Source organism: Scaptodrosophila lebanonensis, unplaced genomic scaffold, assembly GCF_003285725.1.
Source record: "Scaptodrosophila lebanonensis strain 11010-0011.00,11010-0021.00 unplaced genomic scaffold, SlebRS2 tig00000165-arrow-arrow-pilon, whole genome shotgun sequence".
Classification (NCBI taxonomy): domain Eukaryota; kingdom Metazoa; phylum Arthropoda; class Insecta; order Diptera; family Drosophilidae; genus Scaptodrosophila; species Scaptodrosophila lebanonensis.
Genome location: NW_022060599.1, coordinates 636,363 through 658,587, shown reverse-complemented (window position 1 = coordinate 658,587; position 22,225 = coordinate 636,363). Strand labels below are relative to the sequence as shown.

General features: G+C 37.2%; 4 protein-coding genes across 7 annotated transcripts in view; 1 reads left to right on the top strand and 3 right to left on the bottom strand.

Moving 5' to 3' along the window:
- Nucleotides 1-1,499: 1,499 nt before the first annotated feature.
- LOC115629785 (UPF0472 protein C16orf72 homolog) lies at nucleotides 1,500-7,364 on the bottom strand. Its single transcript, XM_030526340.1, has 5 exons — nucleotides 6,619-7,364; nucleotides 3,100-3,189; nucleotides 2,835-3,021; nucleotides 2,546-2,740; nucleotides 1,500-2,255 (listed from the first exon to the last, which is right to left on the bottom strand). Exons 1-5 carry the CDS (start codon nucleotides 6,794-6,796, stop codon nucleotides 2,132-2,134), a joined length of 774 nt encoding a protein of 257 aa, XP_030382200.1. The 5' UTR covers nucleotides 6,797-7,364; the 3' UTR covers nucleotides 1,500-2,131.
- A 449-nt stretch (nucleotides 7,365-7,813) lies between these two features.
- On the bottom strand, nucleotides 7,814-9,895 carry LOC115629784. Its single transcript, XM_030526338.1, has 2 exons — nucleotides 8,352-9,895; nucleotides 7,814-8,255 (listed from the first exon to the last, which is right to left on the bottom strand). The coding sequence occupies exons 1-2, from the start codon at nucleotides 9,793-9,795 to the stop codon at nucleotides 7,858-7,860; spliced, it is 1,842 nt and encodes a 613-aa protein (XP_030382198.1). The 5' UTR covers nucleotides 9,796-9,895; the 3' UTR covers nucleotides 7,814-7,857.
- Nucleotides 9,896-10,458: 563 nt separating this feature from the next.
- LOC115629788 (late secretory pathway protein AVL9 homolog) lies at nucleotides 10,459-13,891 on the top strand. Its single transcript, XM_030526343.1, has 4 exons — nucleotides 10,459-11,841; nucleotides 12,099-12,500; nucleotides 12,637-12,817; nucleotides 13,248-13,891. The coding sequence occupies exons 1-4, from the start codon at nucleotides 10,725-10,727 to the stop codon at nucleotides 13,810-13,812; spliced, it is 2,265 nt and encodes a 754-aa protein (XP_030382203.1). The 5' UTR covers nucleotides 10,459-10,724; the 3' UTR covers nucleotides 13,813-13,891.
- A 3,004-nt stretch (nucleotides 13,892-16,895) lies between these two features.
- The window catches only part of LOC115629805 (solute carrier family 41 member 2), a 51,161-nt gene continuing 45,831 nt past the window's right edge, over nucleotides 16,896-22,225 (bottom strand). For all 4 annotated transcript variants that reach the window (XM_030526370.1, XM_030526371.1, XM_030526372.1 and 1 more), the window contains 6 exons: nucleotides 21,100-21,424; nucleotides 20,864-21,010; nucleotides 20,650-20,797; nucleotides 19,103-19,308; nucleotides 18,888-19,036; nucleotides 16,896-18,084 (listed from right to left, as the gene is read on the bottom strand). In XM_030526370.1, the coding sequence (XP_030382230.1) occupies nucleotides 17,881-18,084; nucleotides 18,888-19,036; nucleotides 19,103-19,308; nucleotides 20,650-20,797; nucleotides 20,864-21,010; nucleotides 21,100-21,424 (1,179 nt within the window). In that variant the 3' untranslated portion in view covers nucleotides 16,896-17,880. The remainder of the gene's footprint in view (nucleotides 18,085-18,887; nucleotides 19,037-19,102; nucleotides 19,309-20,649; nucleotides 20,798-20,863; nucleotides 21,011-21,099; nucleotides 21,425-22,225) is intronic.

Below are 22,225 nucleotides of genomic sequence, written 5' to 3'. Positions count from 1 at the left end.
ACATAGGCGACGCATGCGGAAAATAATATATGTACATACATACATACATATGCTAATAAAGTTCTATAAAGTAATACACAATAGAATTCCGAAAAAGTTAACTCGAGTAAAAGTTTTCCGAATTTCAGCGTCCACGTGTCGCTTTAAAAAGTTAACTCTTCAGTTCTTTGATGATGTAGAAGAAAAATTTCGCTCTTCAGATTAAAACTGAGGCAGGTGGAGATTAAAAAAAAATTGATCAAGGTATTTACGGAAAACGATTGGCGCTGGATTATGATGTATCAAAAATTGTCATCTCAAAAATAAAATAAAAACGTCATGCAATTTTTGAAGCGTTAGCGAACACACACGAAAAACTACGTCCCATTTTAAAATCAACTTCTTCAACTCGTGCGAACCATCTGCCTTCGATTCTTTCTATTGCCTATTTTTTTTTTTTTATCTATTTTTCGTCCCGACAAAAGTTTTGTCCAGTAAAAAGCGATAAAATAGTCCTGAATCATTTGTGTTAAATAGTTGTGAGTAGATGTCCACTTAATGTCCCGCACATAATTAGAGATTGCGAATATCGTGTCTTTTCTTAAAATTTGTCAGCCATCCATAATTTAGATTACATTTTATTTCCAGGGTACATTGTGGCGTATTCATGCTGACCTTTTGAATTTAAAATTGCACCAACCACCATTGCACAATTGTCCTGTCTTTGTTTCAAGAACCATTTATACAATCTTGCCTCAAGATGAGGATATTCCGTTTTATGTATAATATTCTTGTGTGCCTTTTCATATGTGTTCGCTACAGCCTAAAAAATTTCAATAATTCCAGCGCCATTATTTTTCCGTGAATGCCTTGGTAATTTTTTTTTAATTCTCCAACTTTGCTGGATATCTAATCTGATTTGCGATGAGTTCTCCTTATTCAAAAAACTAAAAGGTTTACTTTTTAGAGCGGCCCGTGGACGCTGAAATTTGTTTAACTTAATCGACCAACTAACTTTTACGCGAACTAACTTTTTTGAGATTCTACTGTACATATATATATATATATATATATTAATTTGTATAAAACATTAATTGTTGTTTGTGTCTGATTTTGTTTCTGTTTCGGTTTTCTTTTTGCCTCCTTATTTACATGCACAACCTGTTGTTGTTGTGGCCGTTGCTATTTTCTTATGATGGTGTGTTTTCACCAAAAAGAAAAACGAAAGAGCTTACACGAAGAGACTAACGATAAACTTATTTACGAATGTAAAAACAAAAGAAACGGCATTTGATGGTCGATCGACATAACAGCTCTAATGTGAATTTGTATAAAGCAATGATTTGACACTTATATATAAATATATATATATGTATATTATTAAAATCACGAAGGTCTCGGAGACGGAGCAAAATAAATAATAAATTATGTAACCAGTGGAAAGTTTTTCAATATCGCATTTACAATTTATATTTCTGATTTTAATTTGTTTTTTGCAAATCCTATTACGAATTCTGGTTTCAAAAAAAAAAAAATGTTTGTATTCAAAATGTTAATTCTTTATCAATCAAATAAATATCCCAGTACCTGAATAGAAAATTGTAACATCGAGTCACAGCTTAATTTCAAGTGAGACTTGTGAGATATTGGATACCATCTAGCTCTTTTTAATGTATTTCAGTCTAATCTAAGCAGCTTAAGAAAACCTGAATCTTTCTTTCCGAGACCAACAATTAGCAAATCAGTTGCTGTCATGCTACATACATATTTTAACAGTTTGCCGTTGGGTTGACTGAATATTAATTAAGCTTTACATTATAGACTCTAACTAAACTTAAACTAACGTTCTTCGGGTTTTGTGTAGGTGTGTTTCAGGGTTGTAGGCAATTCGTACATAACAAACTCTGGAAGTATTTCGTAAGTGTAAACAATGTCTAAAACCGTCTGATTAGCCATTTGATTAGTAAGGTTCAAGTTGAAAAAAAAAAAAACAAAAAAATCCATGTTATTTAATTTAGAAATGTACATTTTTTCAGGCGTTCCAATTGCCGCCGGCTGCTTTTCTTTGCTCGTCCTTGTTGTTGCTTATTTGTTTGTTATGCTGAAGCTGTGGCTGTGGGTTTCCTGATTCCTGTCGGTTGTTATGTTCGAGTTACATAAAACGCTGACGTTTACTGCTGTAGTGGCATATATCCATTTTATCATCGATGGGACTGCCGGGACGCTTGCAGTGACGCGCTATCTCGTTGGCAACAAATGCAAATAGCTCCGGACCACTACAACAATATAAAAAGAGTTAATATTATAATTTAATTGGCATTAAATGATTGGATTACGGCATTATGTAAGATTAACATAAGACATTCAAAATTTTGTAATAAAAACTCGTTTAATTATTTTGTTCCTATGTTTCTACATTAAGTGATTGAAAATTTGCACAGACAATATAAAAAATGTGTCTTGCAAATTGTCTTGAAATACTTTTGTAATCTTCAGCATAAATTAACCTGCACGGTCTTAAGCCCTGTCGCAGTTTTAAAACCTTTAGTTTCGAACTTGGACTTACCGTGGACGCAAAACTAAGGCCTCCTTGAAAGTGTGCAAATCATCGCCCATGACGCCAGCAGTGCCGATGCCAACTGCCCCACCTGTTAGCACATGAGCCGGGGACGTGACCGAAGAGGGCGGCATGGCAAGACCCGAATTGGCGAATCCCAAGGCTCCGCCACCATTGTTGTTGTGATGCTCCGGTTTGGGTGAGCTGTAATGCAAACGATAAAGTGCTCAGTCAAAACAATATAATTCTAATATTATTTGGAGGTACTGGTTGGGACAATTCTAAAGCGTCGACTCACCGACGATTGGCATGTGGATTTGTGGTTTGTGATGGCAGCGGTTTTCCAGCTAAATAGGCGAGCAGATCCTCGCGGCGTATCATTCGGCGTTTTTTGCTGCGTGCCCAATCGGCCAGTTCGCGAGTGCGTCTTTGGTAGCCGCATTGTATGGCAGCGTCGCTAGTGCGTTTGAGACCATCACAAGATTCTGCAAAAGAAGGCAGTAAAGAATGAGGCCCAATTTTTTTTTTGTATTTATTTCGTTTTTAACACGAATTCCGCATACCTTTGTAGAGTGTTGTCACAGTGCCAGCTGCGGTCTGAAAGGGCAGCCAGAGTGCCCCAGTATCTGAAGCATATGTGTTTGAAGACCGCTCTGGAATGAAAATAAAAATGGAAACATATAATAATTTTGCGTTTCATAACTCTAGTAAATAAAACCAGCTGTGCAATTATCAAGTTGCTAAAAGTCTTAATTAACAAAACTTCATTTTTATGCAGCTGTTAAGTTTATGAGCATAAGAAGTAAATGATATTTAAGCTGATAACTAATGAGTTTTCACAAAATTAGCTTGCATTTCGAAATAATTTCTTTTGTCTAAATCGAACATGACCTTCTTAGAATAGATAGTTCGCAAAAGGATTCAACAATGGAAAATTTGGTTTATTCAGAAAACAAACTCATCAAACATTGTTTTTAGCGATTATGAAGAAAAAAGCTACGAAAAAAGCTAAGAAATCTAATATTTAGAACAATTTCAGTTCAAGAGCAATATCCATCCCAAATATTTTGGCACTTTAATTCCAAATAATCAGCAGGGATAGATCGTTAAGAAGGCACTGAATGAAATGATTTCAAATCATAGATAAAATGTATAAAAATATCAAAAAATTGTATTTCGAACATTTTTATTGAATTTATAAAGTGCAATTTTTAATTTGGAATTTAGTGATCTATCCGTATTGGTCTAAGTGTGTTAGTTTTAGGATCTGCAAATATATGGAAACATACAATGTTCACATCGCAAATACCCTGTTTGTGAACAGTACGAGCATGTCGGTCATTGTTCTGTTCGGTTGCACTCTGAGAACCTTTCGTTAATACTTGAAGAAGATTTGAAGGATATATTTTTTTTTTTGTTCTTCGACAGACGTGTGCAGCATGCAACACCTGCTGCAACGAAAAAAGGACGCGGCACTTGCACATTGCCGCTACCTGCTGCAAGCAAGAAACACCACCGGCACTCAGCCGGGTGTGTAGACTACGACGATAAGGACAACGACGACGACAACTTATCGACCCGCCCGATGTCGATGTGAATGGAAATGTGAAATAAAATGTTTTGGGTGCGTGTGAGTGAAATGGGAATGCTGTCCGCTGATGGTAGTAGCCAGGTAGATTCAAAGTGGAAATCAAAACGATAATGAAAACGCAATTTCGCAATGGGGGGAATTCAACAACCTCCGGACACAAGAAGAATGTCATCAGCGTCGGCGTCATCCGTAATTCATCATTTCCGCCTCGAGTTGAAGTTTTCGATTTTTAACGAGAGATACAAAAACGCATTAAAGCAGTGACACAATGACGAAGTCGAAACAGCTGTTCTGCTTCTGCTCCCGTTATTATTCTTTAAATCATCCCTTCCTATAACGATTGCCCGAGTAGTGAGACTAAAGCTGAAACAAATTCAATGTTAAGGATGATGTGCATTGAATTAGCTTTTATGAGCTTTTAACTATGCATAAAAGACGTATGAAATCGAAATTTTAAAGCATAGAACCGTATAATTAAATAAAGCTTCAGATTAAGTTAGCCTTTGTAATTTTTACCCTCTATTACGACTACATTTGAAATAACCAACAGCGATACTTTTTATTTATAAACAAGCTTCATAAGCTCCCAAGCTAATGAAAACAAATACTGTTCATTCAATTTTCAGGCAAATGCTTTAGAAACCATTGTTTGAACAAAAAACATGTTTGGTATTAGTTTTGAATAGAAATATATATGTATGTATATATTTTTAATAATCTTACTATTAGGTAAGCACTAATTCTTAATGAGGCCATTTGTTTTAGCAAGTTTTTACTGTAAATTGCGTGTAAGGGAAGAATAAAGATGCATTGTGTATGTACGTACATACATACATATGTACATATATACATATGTATATAAATGGCTCGGGATGGTGGGTAGTAGGATCTAGTGCTCATTATTTTTTCTTGCAAAATGTGCGTGGGAGCTACTGCCTTTGTTTTTCTTGTTTCCGATGGAGACGATGCATTTCGCAAGGATATAATTCTTTATATTGCATCAAAAGGCGCTGTCTGCGTTCTCTCTCTATTCCACAACACCATTGCCATATTCTCACATTCGGGGTCTTTTTCTCTCTCACACTCACTATCTCTGTGCCCAGGAACCCACACTCATACACACACACACACACACACAAACACATTTATAAACGCACCCAAGCCCTTCTCTCTTTTTTTGTTTCGTATTTAATGCGTAGATATTTATTTGAATCGCTTGAGGAAAATGAAAAACTTGAGACGTAATAGAATTCGGGGCTTATGTATTTACGTATATACATTTCAATATACATATGCATATATGAATACATATTCATAGATGTATATATACATACATGTGTGTTTGTACATATGTATGTATGTTGTACTTGGAGCACGCATGCAGTAAAGTCGCAGCATGGCAGCCAAACACAAAACAACAACAAACTTTCACACACACACATATGCATAAGTACATATGTTCGGGGGAAGGGACAGAGGCACCGTCATATCATGTCTATATGTATGTAGGTAGGTATGTATAAAAGCCGGGCTTGCTGTTGTTATTGTTGTTGCTTTTGCTGTTATTATTGCGGCTACAGCAGCTTTTGTAGCTGCTGTTTTTATTGTTGTTGCGAACGCTGCTGCTTCTACCACGGACCGTCTATTAATACCTCGCCTAAAACTATTTTAAGCAATGCGACTACGAAGCCCCTGCTTGTACACACACACACACACACACACACACAAACACAAACACATACAAGGTAGAGCGGTAGATAAGACGACATAAACAACAAAATAAATAAATAATTAAATAAGCCGCGGATCATATGAGAAGGGTCTTTTGATTATTATTACATTTGTATGTACATATATCTATTACACATGCACATTAAGTTTATACACTAAGAGAGAAAACGACCAAACATCGAGTATATTTCATACTTTTAGAGCTTGACTCAGAAATATGAAGAAGTAATTGTATGCACACCATGTACATATATTCCATTTCCTTAGATTTATGTTTATACATATTTGCATATGATTATACATACTGTATGTTCTGTATACAAAACCTGCAGAAAATGGATTTATTCCACATAGTATGTAAATATGTAAATACATGTATCAAATACTTCTGTATTGCTTCACTATCGAGTCGGAAAACATCTGTGCAATGGTCAATAAAATATTCCATTCGTCGTGTGTTTCAATTGCAATTGCTCTGAATATGTAAGATGGCGTTGTTAATTACTATTTCAAAGATGATGCTTTTTTTTGCCAAGAGTTTATACCAATGTCCATATGCATGTGTGTCTGTCTGTATGCACATACATATGTGTATGTACATATCTACAGATGTATGTACTTAAATATTTGCGACATTTTGTCATTGCTCCACGCCCTTACGCATAGGTTAAAATTACTGGCAAGTCATGGGCCTTTGGGATCACGAATGTACATACATATGTATGCAGGTATATACATACAATGTATGTTTTGGACTTACCGCGATAGAGTTGAGCGACGGCTGTGGCCGTATCCTGGAAAGCTCCCCAGGCGGTGCCCAAGCTATTGTCACGCTGACGAACATATTCACGCTCGTGCTCATCGTGCTGGCCGTTGATTTCACGATGACATTGCTCCTCCAGCCAACTTTCTTCGCTCGATTCCTGTTGTTGTTGCATTTTTAGGCAGCGGCACCGTGCCTTACTTTAATTAGCTGTTCAAAAATATTTCTGTTTCGCCCTCCTGCTACTTAGGTTGCATGAATGGTTGTTTCTTTTAATTCTGACGCAGCTCTAACTTCTGCGCCTGCAGCTTATTCCTTTTTTGCGTGCTGCTGCAACGATAGCACGCACTGACACACTACACACACACACGCTGCACGCTCACACGGTTCGTCGATTTGCGCGTGTGTGTGTGCCTTTGTATGTATGTAGCTAGAAGTGTGCGTGTGTGCGTTGTGTTGTCTATTGCTTGGTTTTTTTAAATCACATTTACATAGGTTAGGAATTGTAAAAGCACTTCAATTCACCGTCTCAATTGCCTTTATGTTAAATGGCATCAGGTGCAACGAACAGAGCGTATATATAATAATTATTTGTTCCACTACACAAAAAAAGAACAAGCAGTTGTAAAACAATTTAAGCGACGTGAAGTTGGCTGCGGCCAGCTGATATGATGTGTTGGAAAATTATTGCCAACAGTCGACAGCCTTCCATCGAGAAAAACGATAAGTCGATAGATTTGAATAGCTTTATATCGTTGCAGGGTTTTATATATTTGTAATATAGAAATCAACCTGAATTCTAATTTGAATTTAAATAAAATTATTAATAGCATGATGATTTTCAGGGGCAAAAACATACACGTTGGCCGCATTGCTGGTTTACATCCATTTAAAATTAGTAAAGTCGATTGTATATTTCAACTTTCGGCAATTTCTTACGGAATTATCGTTGTCCTCTTGGTCAGTTTTTGAAAATGGTCCCGTCAATGAACATTATGCGGCTATCGCAAGTGAGATATTTTCACTATAAATCTTCCGATAGTATGAGATGTTCTCAAGTTTAGAGTACTTCAAATATGGGAAATAAGTAGCATCGATATCGATATTCAAATACATTTTAAAATTTACGGCAGATATGCTGTAAATGCATTATGTTCTCTAAATTCGATTTTGTAAATAGAATGCATAAAACTTAAATATTTTAACTTGGTTTAATAGTATTTAGTAAGCTTGAGGCTATTGGTGATTTGGATTATTGGAATCCATTGGTGGATTGCTGGGCTCTTCAACTGAGTGCATTGACATTGAATCGAATCCGTTTGGGGTTGGAAATATTTGAGAGGTATGCATTGGTGGCATGTTTGGGGCGAGATTGGGATACGGTATGGGCACGTTCGGGTATCCTCCGGTTATAAAAAATCCCGTATTTGGTGGCATATTCACAACAATTTGTTGTGACGGTGGTCCGGGTTGTCCAAGCATGGGGGGCGGTGGTATCATAGGAGGCACGTGTGACCAAGTTGTAAATGGGTAATATGAGGGATACATCGGTGGCATTGGTGTAAAGGTTGCCGATGGTACATTAGCAGGTAGGTGGTTGACAGGTCCCGTGTTTGGGTTGAAATTAATAGTAGCTGAAAGAAAAAATTTAAAAAATGTAATGAAAAATGGTTTTAATTTTAAATAAAATGTTTTTGTAAATCTAAGCAGTTAGAAAGAGCATCACTCACCTGGTACAGATTGTTGTATGTCAGAGTTAGCTGAAGAGTCGTCTAGATCAGTATAATTAGATTCGATCTCTTCATCTTCTGCAATTCCACCTCTTTCACTTATTTGCAAGTTAACAATTTCCTGACCCAATTCTTCAATTAGCTCTGGTGGCACATTGATTGACGGCTCCACTCCAGCTGTCTCTCTCCTAGCTTGCCTGTTTTTTAATTCCAGGATAGCGAGAACCTTTTTAGCAACAATCTCTAGTCTCTCTGCCGGAGTTTTTTGAGTAGACAATGTTACAGGTTCTTCCGCCATATGCTCACATTGTGATTTTTCAGTCTGTTCAGAGTGCTGCAAATTTCCCATTGGACGTACAATTGAGGCTGGCGGCAAATGAGCAACGATAGCACTAGCAATTCGTTCAGCGGTTCCAGGTCGATTGTTTACCCCATTTTGTTGTCGCGTCTCGACAAGGAACTCAAATTGGCATGTTGGACAAGTTTGTTGATACTGAAACCAGACGCCCAAGCATTCGGCATGGTAGATATGGCCACATGGCATCTTCCTAGTGTCTTTGATTGACATCGCATCCCTGCATATAACGCAATTACGGCCCTGAGTGCGTATATCTGTGAACGAGACTTGGGATAGCGTTGTATTGATATGTGTCACAATCTTTTGAGAGGATAGGTATTCATTTAATGTGTCCCAGATGTTCCTGAAGGTCTCCCAAATCGAGCGTATGTTATAGATCCAAAGAAACATGACCTTAGTCAACAAAAACCAATTGCAAAATATATAAAGAGCCGCCCTTATCATAAGAAATACGAGTTGTATGATAAGGTAAATACGTGGATTACGGTGCCATGAGTCCACACAGTTGCGTTCGAGGAGTTCACATACGTACTTACAATCACTGTGAAAGAGGTTGCACATTAGGATGGCATACTCAAAGAGGAATAGGATGTCCAGAGGTTCAAGTGATGTTGAAACATTTGAGAGTAAGTTGCACGAATTCACTAAAAAAAGGCCAGATAGGTACAGCACTTGCGTAATATGAAAGCTAGGCCTTATAATTGTTGCTCGATGTAGAACCTGAATGCGTCTTTCAGTCAGCCAATGAAACATTCTGATCACCAGAAGTGCTATTCCAGAATATGTCCATCTCTCCACATCATTCGGCCCGATCACAAAAAATACCGCAAAATATTCAATTAAACTTTTGTAAATGTTGCTCTCCAACTTGCATAAGCCTTTTGGGTCCACAGCGGCATTAGCTGTATGAATTGCTCCGACGCGGCCAAAGAGCGTTACTAAAGCACCCGCAGTTACAGCAATCACATAATATTCATATTGCTGGGCATGGTAGCTGAACGGCAATGACAGCGATTCGCCATCATAAAAAATCAAAATGGCTGAAAGGATGACGCACACGATGAAATGAACAAATAGCCACAGCATGTTAAATGACGCGTGTTTGTGTAAGTGCTAATCCTGTATGGATGGGCTCGATATTAAACAAACGCGAGCCTTGTATTGACGATTAAATTTAGAAAAAATATTTTTGTATACATAAAATGTAGCTTATTGTGTACGTTTTTCTAATACCTACAAAGCCAGTCGACAAATTAAAGACTGAGAACTCTGTGAGTTCAAACGCGTGGCATGCTGCGAGTCGTAATTTTTTAATTTACGAGGCCAACTTTAAAATGGTTTTTATTTGGATATACGAAACAGCACAACGATGTTGCCTTTAAATAAAATTTGTGCATGTAACGGTAGTTCCGTTGTGTTGTACTTTTTTCTTTTGCCTTCGGAACTAAACGAATTATGATTGGGGTCACACTGTTTTAAGGAGTATCGATATTTTCGTTTACTGGGCTATGTTACGTTTAATGAATTAGTTCCATTGCTCATATTACATTTATAATAAATATATTATTCAACAACGTCCCTAAAACACAAAACTAAAATATTATATCAATGATTGCTTTAATTTGATTTTTAAGTGTATAATTCGTATTAAGCGCTCTTTTTATTTTTTAAGTTGAATAGTTCAGTCCAATGAACGGTTCTTTTGAACTTGTTCTGAACGAACTGACACAGCTCTAGTCGCTATGTAAAGTTTATTTGCAAGAAAAAACAATTCCTTGCAAATTTCGTGGATCTGCACGAACCATGTTGGCAATCGTATTTTTTTGACACTCTTAAGAAACAAAAGCTACGCTCAATAAGCGGATAAAGCGACAAGAAGGACAAATTGTTTGCACTCGTGTGCGTGCGTGTACGTTGTTTTTTAAAGAAACATACATACATACATATATACATAGACCAATACGTAGATTGTGTGTCTGGCGCATATTTTGGCGTTCCCAACGTAGAGGACGAAAATGGCCAGCGAGCCAGAGAACAAGCCACCGATATTACATATTCTAGTCGTGGGCTTTCATCACAAGCTCGGCTGCCAGGTGGAGTTCTCACACCCACCACTGATAGCCGGCTCTAGTGGTCGCCACGAATGTCCATCCGGCTGGAAGTACCTGCCCACATTGGCGCTGCCCGATGGCTCACACAATTTTATGGAGGATACTGTATTTTTCAACTTGCCCAGCCTGTTTGAGCCCGCCGAAAGCATCTATGGTGTCTCATGCTATCGCCAGATACCCGTGGAGCAGCTCAAAATACGGACAGCGGATGTGACGCGTAGCACGGTGCAGAAATCCGTCTGCATATTGTCACGTCTGCCCATATATGGATACATTGAGGTGAAGCTAGCGCTCATCGCCGATGCCTTCTTTGAACAGGGCGATTTCTCTGGCACTGAGCTGCTAGTAAAGGCCTATCAACAACTCAACGCTTGCTTGCTGGGCGATGACGAGGTGCGTCGGCCGTTGCGCCATTTTCATGTTGGCTTGTCACTGCGCGAGATCGTTCTCCACTGGCGGCACAAAACGCTAATGTTGTTCAAGCTGTTACTCCTCCAGAGACGTGTCGTCTGTTTTGGTTCTCCGGTACGAGGCATGTGCGCCCTGATCCTTGGTGTCGCGTCCCTGATACCGCGTCTTCTCGAGAAAGGCTTTCAGGAGGTAGCTTGTGTGCGCACCTCACGTCCTCTGTCGCCGATGCCCGATTTTACGGACTCACTACAGCGGGAAGCGGCGGCTGAAGTGGAGGCAGCGGCGGCCCAAAAACTAACGCCTGAAAGCGCAACGGCAGCGGCTGGAGACTCTGAGGATTTCGCTCTCGTGTCGTCCGCAGCATCGGTGGGCTCGTTGGGCAATAGTAGCGGCAACACATCGCCCCAGACAACGACGCCAAATTCACAGTCGCAGGAATCAAATTTTCCATCGAATCGCGATTTGCAACGCGCCGATTCCACAGAGAGCGGTACTAACGTCGCGGGCGGCGAAATGGGTGCTGGAAGTAGTGGAGGAGGCACGGACGGTAGCAGGCGCAACGGACGCAGCAGCTCTCTGACTCGTGAGGCAAGCGTGGATACGTTGGCATGTAAGTTATCCTGAATATATAGGGATAATGAATTATTTCTCAAAATATCATCGAGTCATCAGTTTTATTATCAAATAAAGAAATTCGTATTATGGTATCTGTCGAAACCGTTTCATCAAGTTATAAGTATTATATATTATGTATATATATATATATATATATATATATGACATATTGTTTTGGATATTCTTATTAAGAACTTTCTTTTTATAATGAATGAGTAGAGTGCAATATTACACCCGTTTTCCAATCCACAGCAAACTTGGCCGCTTTGTGCGCTGTCAATCCGGATGAATATCGCGCGCCGATCTCGATCTTTGCCAGCGGAAATCTGTGTCTGCCTTATTTGTCCTTGCCCTATATGGACCTGCTTAGCGATCCGATGGTCCTCTCATATGTGATTGGCACATCGAATGTGCTGTTCCAGCAAAAGCGACAGTTGGCCGATGTCCTGGTGGATATTGACGCAGCCAATCTGGAGACTCACGACGCAGAGCTGAGGCGACAATTGGTGCTGAGCACCGAGGATTTGCGCTATATGGACTTTATACTGAAGCACGTACAAACGCCTAAGGAGGATGCCGAGGGCAGCGAATATTGGATACGGGAGCAGTTCCAGGGTTACATTTTGGCGCTATTACGCACCACAGTGGCACAGGGTATGTTTGCCCAGAGGTCTGAAAGGTCACAAGGGCTCTAAAAATGTTCTTTGTGATCGCTATTGACTGATTGGTGTTACATGTTCAGTAAATACAGAAATAGACTCAATACACTCCATCTCAATACCATTTCCAGATGCCACGCCAAAGGATAATGATCATTTCAATGCTCACTTTGTGGGGGCTTTTAAACGTACACAATGCTTTCAGGAATGGTATGATGTGCGACCCGAACCCGAATTTTTTGATTTATTACCCGCTGGACATCCGTTCGCTGGCACTCTCTCCGTGGCCGACATGAAACTAAAGATTGCACAGTAAGTTCGAGTTTTAATTTAATTAAACACTAAATACACAAAGCTTTTAGTGGTGATGCTGTATCTTTTCGGAATTTGCACTTGCCTAATTATTCCCTATGTCTTAAAGAAAACAATCAACCTATCACCTACATATTTTTGAAAAACGTTTGAGTAAATCGGTTCCAAAAGCTTTGCTCTGAAGCTAGTGTTCTAATTTTGTTTCACTTGTTACTTTTTTTAACCGAAAACGTCAATCATTGCTTGAGATTTGAAAAACATACCAGATCGCTTCCTCATAATTGAGTCGAATTTTGAAGCTTCGAAAGGTAGCATTTGTAATAAATAAAAACTAACGAGCTCGCCTTAAGCTTTGCCCAACCGTAGAAACTTCAGATAGCACAAAAAAAGAAATTGTTTTCAAAAAGTTTGTTCGTTTTCTTTTGAATAGAACGATGCAGAACAGCGAGAGTGGTCGCAAAATAAATCAGGCTGTGAACACAACCAGTCGCGCTGTTGGCGGTGCCATTTCACAGGCGAAGGGCGCCTTCTCCAGCTGGTGGTCATCCATAACGACAGCACCGCCCCAAGGTGGCAACGGAGGTGGCGGCAGTAGCAACATCGGTTCGATCAGCCTAAATGGCGAATGTGAGGAAACTGAGCCACAGCAGCAGACACAAGGGATCTCAGTTACATTCCAGAATCACCAGAACGATGCGGATGTGGATGTGGCAGGTGTAAGCATACATTTGGTGACCAACAGTGGTTGCAATCTGGAACTGCTAGAGGAGGCGTTGGAGTCTCACGAGTCCACGAGCGAGGCGGCACAACAGCAACATGGCATCGTCGAGATTGGCCACGAAGCTGAGGTTCTCAATAGAAGCGATGCCAGCGATGCGAGTGAGTCTCCAGCGAAATCAACGCCATCGATGCGCACGTCGACAGGGACTGGGTGTGGCACTGATTTGGCCACTGCGGCCATCGAGCGTCCCAATGGCGATGTTTATATCGTTTGAGCGACACGCCTACTAATTGTATAAATTGAGCCTAAATATTGCGATTTGTCCTTATTAAACATGAAAAAGAACATTGAAATTATTTACACATTATAGTTCATACCTATAATGCCTCAATATCCGAGAAATTTGGATTTTGTGCATTAAATGGTTATCTACACTGCATATTATAAGCTTTGTAGCAGAGTTGTCTCATGACCTTCTTTTTTACACTTCTCGTTACTCACATTGGCCAAAAATATCTATATATATATATATAAATATATGTATTATTGTATGAACGTTAAATTATCTCATTAAGCTACAAGTCCCTCAAGCCGCCCCATTTTTGTATAATTCAAATGTTTGACCTGAAATAAAACCTCGAAGTAGGATTGTTGTGCAATTATCAAAGAACATTTATAATACTAATAAGTACATGTAACACTGTCTAGAAACACACATATGTACATTATTTACAAATAAATTTTCAAATGCCGGGCGAAAAATATGAACAATCCTGCTTTGAAGTAAAATATAGACGTTTCAACTGAATTAACGTCCAGCTTACACGAATAATTTGAATTTTGTGGGTGATGTTAATAAGTATATTGATAATATTGATCATTTCTAATATTTTTGTAATAATCGTACATTATGCGTGTAGGCTAGACATTAAAGAAAAATCGCACGACCTATGAACTAACTACATATATAGAGTCGAAAATGTTATCCTTTGCCAACAAAAGAAGAAACTGAGCTTGCTTAGCACTAAACAAAACAATGATATTCCATGCTTTCAATTTTGTAACTCTTCATTTCTATGTATGTATCACTTTAATTAGGCAGTTAAACTATGTATTACATATTAAAATGAACTAAATTGTATGGACATTTTCATTATCGTTGCACATTTTATTTCGCGTGTTGACTCAATTCAGCTGCTCTCTCATATATGGAGCAACAGATTTGGTTTTAAACCGGAAAGTGCTTGTCTAAACAGACCGTTTCTCTCAAGCTTTGTGGATGTGTGTATTATCTGAAGGCTCTTGCGCCGTGCCAGCCCGTTCTTTTAATTCTGCGTTGCCTCCAGAAACACAGATTTAAGCAAAATACAACATCATATGTCAGCCGCCAATTTTGTAATTTAAGACAAGAAAGATTGTGATAGTCGAGCAAGACCGACAGTGAAATACCCTGTACTTAGGCAAACTTCCGGCACTGAGTCATGTCTGCCCATTGCGGAGGCAAAAAGATGAACTTGATGCTGCACTTTGTGGGATGAAATTGTTTCGCTAAGAACTATTCTTAGAAGTAGATAATTGTATATAGATAGCTTTTAAAATGTGGACAGTATTGACGAAATTCTTTATCCTGGAGAGGTGGGGGGGCTAAAAAAAATAAATATAAGCTCGTACTGCCTAAGGACTATGAGCGTCTACTTACCAAGTTTGGTTGAAGTGCACTCAGCGTTCATTTAGGCAGACGGACATGTCCAGATCGATTTCTCTCGTGATGCTGATTAAGAATATATATGATGTGGGAGATGTTTCCTTCTGCCTGTCACATTTGAAAAACCTAATACATATACCCCTTTTTACCCTGGGTATAAAAAAGCTACCATTTGCGTATATTTTTTATTACATTCTGGTTTTATTAAATTAAAATCTTGATCATTAACATGTTTACATAGCCTAGACTACAATTAATTTGCTAAGTTTTTTCCGGATTTTATTATCCCGTTTCAAAAAAACATTTTTCAAAAAATGTTATCCTATATATATGTAAATACATAATAATAGTGAAAAAAGATTCAACAAGATTCTAAAACTTACCATATTTTTGCGCTGAAAGAATAAATGAAGTTATGGATATCGATTCTTTTCGGTATATTTCTAAGAATACATGTGTCCTTTTTATTTTTCCTAGTAGCTAAAAACACAAACTTATGCTATTTCGGATCTAGGAGAACCTGTACCAAATTTGGTTATTTTAGCAGCAATACTCACCGATATATTTGCGTTTATATAGACTATATACTTTGTATTCAAATCTGGGTTCAGACGTATTGCTCATTGCTCAGCGAGCAAATTTGAAAATGGGTTAAAAGGTGAGCATCGATTAGCAGTTGTTGTATTGGGTAAATCGATCCATAAGCAGTTTCTACCCGTGAACGCTTTCTAAGCCATGACGTCACGGAGGAGAAATAACGTTGCATGTTTTTTGCATACGCTATTAGCAAAATGTTACTAATATTAAGGATCCGTGACCTGAAGTTTCAAATTATGGGGATTGCTATCTACGGTTCTTTTAACGTTCATCCATTCATGGGCCTTTAGCTTTTAGCGCGTTATCTTAAATTTGTCCAAATGTATTGTTGACTAAACCTAGTGTTAACTTACCAAATGAAATTTCTTTACAATAATCTAAAATAAATTAGGAAAAAAGCTTAATTATTTTTCATAATAGCCACAGAAAAAATAAAATCAATAGAACTTTTTACACTCTTTTACACTCTTCGTTTATTTTAACATTTTAATTTTAATTGGTATTATTGTGTTTCGTTTTTTTATACACCATATTCATGCTATGTTTACGAGTTACATTAATTTTATGTATTATAATTAAATATCGATCACATTTCCTTTTAAAACGTCTTTTCTTTTCCCTATTTGCTTACAGAACGCGCTAATACAAAAAAAAAAAAAAAAAAAAAAAAAAAAACAAAAAAAATGTACACAATTGCTTTAGCATTTTCTTATATCCTGCCTTTAAACTCAAATAAAATAGTTGCAGATTTACAGTTAAATAAAGTTAAAACAACAAAAAGTAGATATTTCTCCTTTTTACTAGACTATCTTGCTTCAGCAGACAATTACATTAAATATATTATTATTGCTACGTGTATGTTTATTTGTATTTTTTGGGCGCACTTGAAAATAAATAATGCTTTGTATTGCTTTTAACGTAGAGGTTGGCAAAAACAAAAAAAATATATATATTAGAAACGCACACAAATAATAATAAACGTAATAATAAGAATATTGAAGAGAATTAACGAACAGACATAAATATAGAGCGAGATTTGCAAAAATCAAATCGACGCTAATACTACAAATTAATTAAAATATGCACAATGTGTGAGAATTAAATGTGTGTAATAATTCTATACAATATTTGGCTGCTTACAAATCAAACAATATTTGTATTATTTAAACAATGAACAGAAAGAAAATGCACTTGAATTGTTTTCGAATTATTTTCACGCACATAGCTTTGTCTGTTTAACGCAATTCTATTCAAATTGTGTATACGTGGTATGTGTATAATAATAGTATTGTCCTAAAAGCCTTAAAAAATATTACTTGTCTTGCTCTGCATGCTTCATTCCCTTGAGCGCCATTTTTAGGCCACTTTCAGTTTTCAAAGTTCATAGAATGGTTTGGTTTAGTGGTTTCGTTTTTGTTTTTTGTTTTCTTTTGGTAATGAACATAGCAAAGGAATTGGCAAAAAGCCATCTGAGAATTCGAACCAAAAATTTTAAAGTATGTTATTGCTTTTTTGTTTTCGTTTTTTTTTTGTTTTTTGCAGAAATAGAAGCATTAACTTTCGAAAGATTTTGAAAAGAACAGTATACATTTATATATATATATATATTGTTGGTAACAATTCTGTTTCGTAAAGATGTTGAATAGTGTTTTGTGTGTGTGGGTGACAATTTTAGTTTCCTCTTTTATAAGAGTGTTTGCTTGAATTTTAGGTACATGACAGTTCTTTAATATTGCATTTCAACTGCTTTATCAAGTTTTATGTTTCGTAAAGTTCTCCTAAATTGCGTGCTAACTATGAAAGTGGCATTGTCGAAAACGACGACTCCGCCGCCCCAAAACCACAACAACAAGTCAAGCAGACAAAGAGCGTGCCTAACTAAAGTCTACATTACAATTTAAATAATAATATATATAGTGTCTATATATATATATATATAGTACAGGCTTCGAGTGCCATAGTGAGTCATGCTCCCTGTCTTTGTTACGTTTCAACTCCAGCTTCAGCTTCAACTGCAACTTTATCGCTCTTCTATGCCTCTTAATTTGGCGCATTTAAGGTATCCATGCCACCGCCGTACTCCTGGTTAATGGACAATAAAAATAGGAATGCCAAAGCTAGCAAACTAGAGCCCAGCAGATCACCCAGTGCGGTAAGATAGGGTATCGATGAGTTGTCCGGATCGATCTTCCACTTCCACATGGCATGCACGATTATATGCGCTATATACAGCAGAATCATTACCTGTAAAGATCATACAATATATATGCCATTAAACACATTATTTTTAAATGAGCTACGTACTTATAATAATCTCACATACTTGTAAACAGAACTAAAGGCGTACAGAATTGGAAACATATATAAAAATATAACTCAGTTCACAATAGTTAGGATAGTGAGGGTATTTCTGAAGATAAACTGTCTTCTTATACGTATCGTATAATATTATATATTATATATTTTATAAATCACATGATGATTTAATCAGATCTATAAGCTTAGAAGATAGGCATTGTATGGACAAAAGTAAAAACGTTTAAAAAATAAAATGAATTCATTTTAAAATACGTTTAAAATCTTTTCAAAAAACTACTCCCAGAAACTCCATCAAGCGACAGAGCATGAATAAGCCATTAGTGTCATGGCCATAAAACAAAAGTCAAAAACAGTATTGACAGTTGAAATATAAATTTTGCTTTTCCCGTTCCTTCACACGGACAGGCGAATTAAATTGAGATTAGATAACAATAAGAAATGTAGAATAACATAATCAACTAATCTATAAAGAAATCAGAAAATTTTTGTTGGAAATGTAATCAAATATACTTGAATATTGAACCAAAGATCCTGAGAAATATGATGAACACCGGCTAGATATAGATAGGAATTGAATTGAGATTAAATAAAAATAAAATAGGCACAATAAAAAGAAGAGTAAACTTTTTAAAATTTAAATTAAACTATTTGGAGAAAGAGCCAAAGAAACTCAAGCAAATGGCTGTGGATTGGTTGACCAAATGTATTGGGAATTAAGAATTACGCACCTGTATCAAACTGGCAATTAGGAAGGACATCATAAATGCCACCGTCACCGTCGATGTGGACATGTGTATATAGTCGGCCGCAAAGATAAATATAACATTGCCAGGTATAGACATGGCAATCAAAATGCGAGCCGTCTTCGCATATGGCACTATAAGAAAAAAAATGACATTTTGGAGTATATTCGAAATTCGTAATTTCCTGTGCATGGACTTACCGCCAGAGAAGAGCGCACGCCACGGCCACTCAAAGATCTTTGTGTGCGGCGGTATAATGCCAATAATCGAGCTCTGATGCAACATTGTAGATATCTTGCTGGCCTGCACTGACACCAGATTGCCGCCAATCCCATTGATGATCGGCTGAAAGACCACAAAACCATTGAAGACTTCAACGGCCGCATCGAGCACAAGACCTCCGAGCCTGCAATCGATTAGTTTCATAAATTAGTAAATAATATAAGAAAAAATTGTAGTAAAAGTAGTAATAGTAGTTGACCAACAATTGGGGCCACACAATCAACACTTAATTGCCAGAGTCCACCAGAGTCTGGCTCTGTTCGTATAAATAAAACACAATACATTTAAATTTAGGTTGGAACAGCAACTGACCATGATTTGGCAAAACCATACCAATCCCACCAATACAATGGCAATAGCAAAAATCAAAATCAAAGAAATGCTGCTGTCGTTGTCCAATTCAAGATTGTTTATAAATAGATTGTGTTTATCATGGCCCCAATAAAATTAAAAAAAAAAAAAAAAAACAACAAACAACTACAACAAAAAGAATTGTTGAAAAAGTGTTCAGCACTTGAACGCTTGAAAGTATCAGCGAGTCTCTAAATATGGTCAGGTTTGGCCAGCAACAGAAAAAATATATCAAATACTATAATTTCTATTCAAAGCGATCAAGTTTATAAATAACACATCTGTGTCTGGCAATTACTTCAACAACAATGGATTCTCTTCAAACTGAAAACTGGCTCTAAACAGCGATAGTCTCGACAACTTTTCTATTTCCAATTGTATTCGAGAGATTGATGTTATGTTTCAATCATGACTGCAAAAACTTAATAAATATAAATAGAACATTTCCTACACAAAAAAATGGATTCGTTTTCTATTTCTAATTTTAGGTTAGGATCGTGCTTTGATGAAGCTTTTTTTAAGACTCACTCTAACTTGAAAATATTTGTTTGCGTTTCTATAACAAAAATACAAAACAGTTGATTGATTACATATTTCCAATTCTAAGTTACAATCATCGTTAGTTTCGCTCTTCTACAAGGTTTAATAAGTTGTTTATAGACTGGTTAATATTGAAGACTCTCTATTTTCCAAAGTTCGATCATACGAAAGTATTAGGATCATGCTTTGATGAAGTTTTTTTTAAGACTCACTCTAATTTGAAAATATTTGTTTGCGTTTCTATAACAAAAATACAAAACAGTTGATTGATTAAATATTTCCAATTCTAAGTTGTGATCATCGTTAGGTTCGTCCTTCTGCAAGGTTTAATATGTTGTTTATAGACTGGTTAATATTGAAGACTCTCTTTTTTTTTTCTAAAGTTCGATCATACGAATGTATTAGAAAATGTCCTTTTATTAGACCAAGAACACAGTTTTTTGTTTTTTTTTTTTAGTTATATGATGATGAGAGAGCTGGGCTCGATACTCAAAAAGCTTTACATCCTAATGACTAAACGATATATTAAAGCCTCTAACGGAAGCTCGGAAAAATATAGTTAGAGGAGATTTACCCGCTAATGCAGAGCGCGGAGAGCACAGGCACCCAGCCGCTCTTGAGCACAGGTCGAGTGTACGAGTTCCTCAGCACGATGAAGACCCACATGGGTAACAGGACCAGATAGCAGGCAACCACAATGAACGTGATCCATAGATGAGTCTCTGCGCATTTAAATGGCTAGGGTTAGACGACGGAGGCCAAGATAGGTTTAAGTTTAGGCCACTCACTTATATGTTCGTAGAGCAGCGAGGCAATAAAGGACAGCAGACTGATAGAAACAACATCGCCAATAGAGGCAGCCAATGGTGTGGCCAGGTTATCCGGATTCAGGCGATATTTGGCTGAGAATAAAATTACTGCTACGAGAACAAAGTCTGCCAGAAGTAATCGATATACACAATAAGAATAATATATATTGAGATGTTATTAATTTAATTGAGCTACAAATAATAATAATGCTTACCGAGCACAAAGCAGGACGAGGTGGCCGTAAACATCGCCGAGGCCGTCAACAGCATCATATGGTCGAAATAGAAGGAACCGTTCATTGCTGCGCCCACAGATACTGCAAACATGGCCACCAGAAAGGAGGCCACAGTGGCCTGCACTTGCACCAGCGCTATGTTTCCCACAATCATGCGTGTCACCTCCTTCCTCGACGTCATGTTACCCAAATTGACTTGCGTAGAGAGGCGCGAGGCGAGGCACATGTCCAGATTGCCTTTCAGACCCAACAGCGCCGGCACCAGAATGAAGAGCTCGCTTACGCTTTGGAACACGTACCATTTCTGGAAGCAAACAATTAGAGAGCTCATTAAATTCTGATTTTAAAAAATTTAGAGCTCATTAAATTCTGATTTTAAAAAATTGCTCTACCGCTCATATCAATAAGTTTTTTTTATAGTTTTGATACAATTTAAAACTATTACACATTGAATTCCCATATGATATGAACTTAAGTGATTGGTTGAGAAATTTCCAGGGAGTATGTGAGTTTTCGAACTTTCTACCTTACTAAGATATTTTGTTACTATCTATATTATAATTCAGCTCCTTTATAGAGGAGAAATCGTCTATTTCTAGCTGATAATGCATTAATGCGATATTTTTAAAAACATCAAGGCATCGATTTCCGATGTACAAGATCGATGACTATTGTACACCTCTTACATCAATAGTGTAAATCAAACATGACTAATCGATATTTGATTAAAAACACACTGTGGTGAAAAAGCGATGGTAAAAATATTTAAATTGTGGCGATTCTTTTCCAACTGTTAGGCACACAAAATATTTGTAAACTTGTAAACTTACGCCTTTATTTTGTTTATATCTTCACTTATTATATTGTGCACTTGGGTTTTTTAATGCATTAAATATTTAATAGGGCTTATGTAAATAATGTTCACAGCTTATTGGCATTTGCATTTGTGTGTGTATTTTTTTTTGTTGTTTTCTTTTCTCAGACTAAAAAAACTTAAGCATGGCAAATTAGTTGATTAGAATTTCCTAAAGCAATTTGAAAAATGATAATAAATCGTTTAATTTGTTCGCCATTTGGCATACCCGAAGTTCTCAGGGTACAGTCA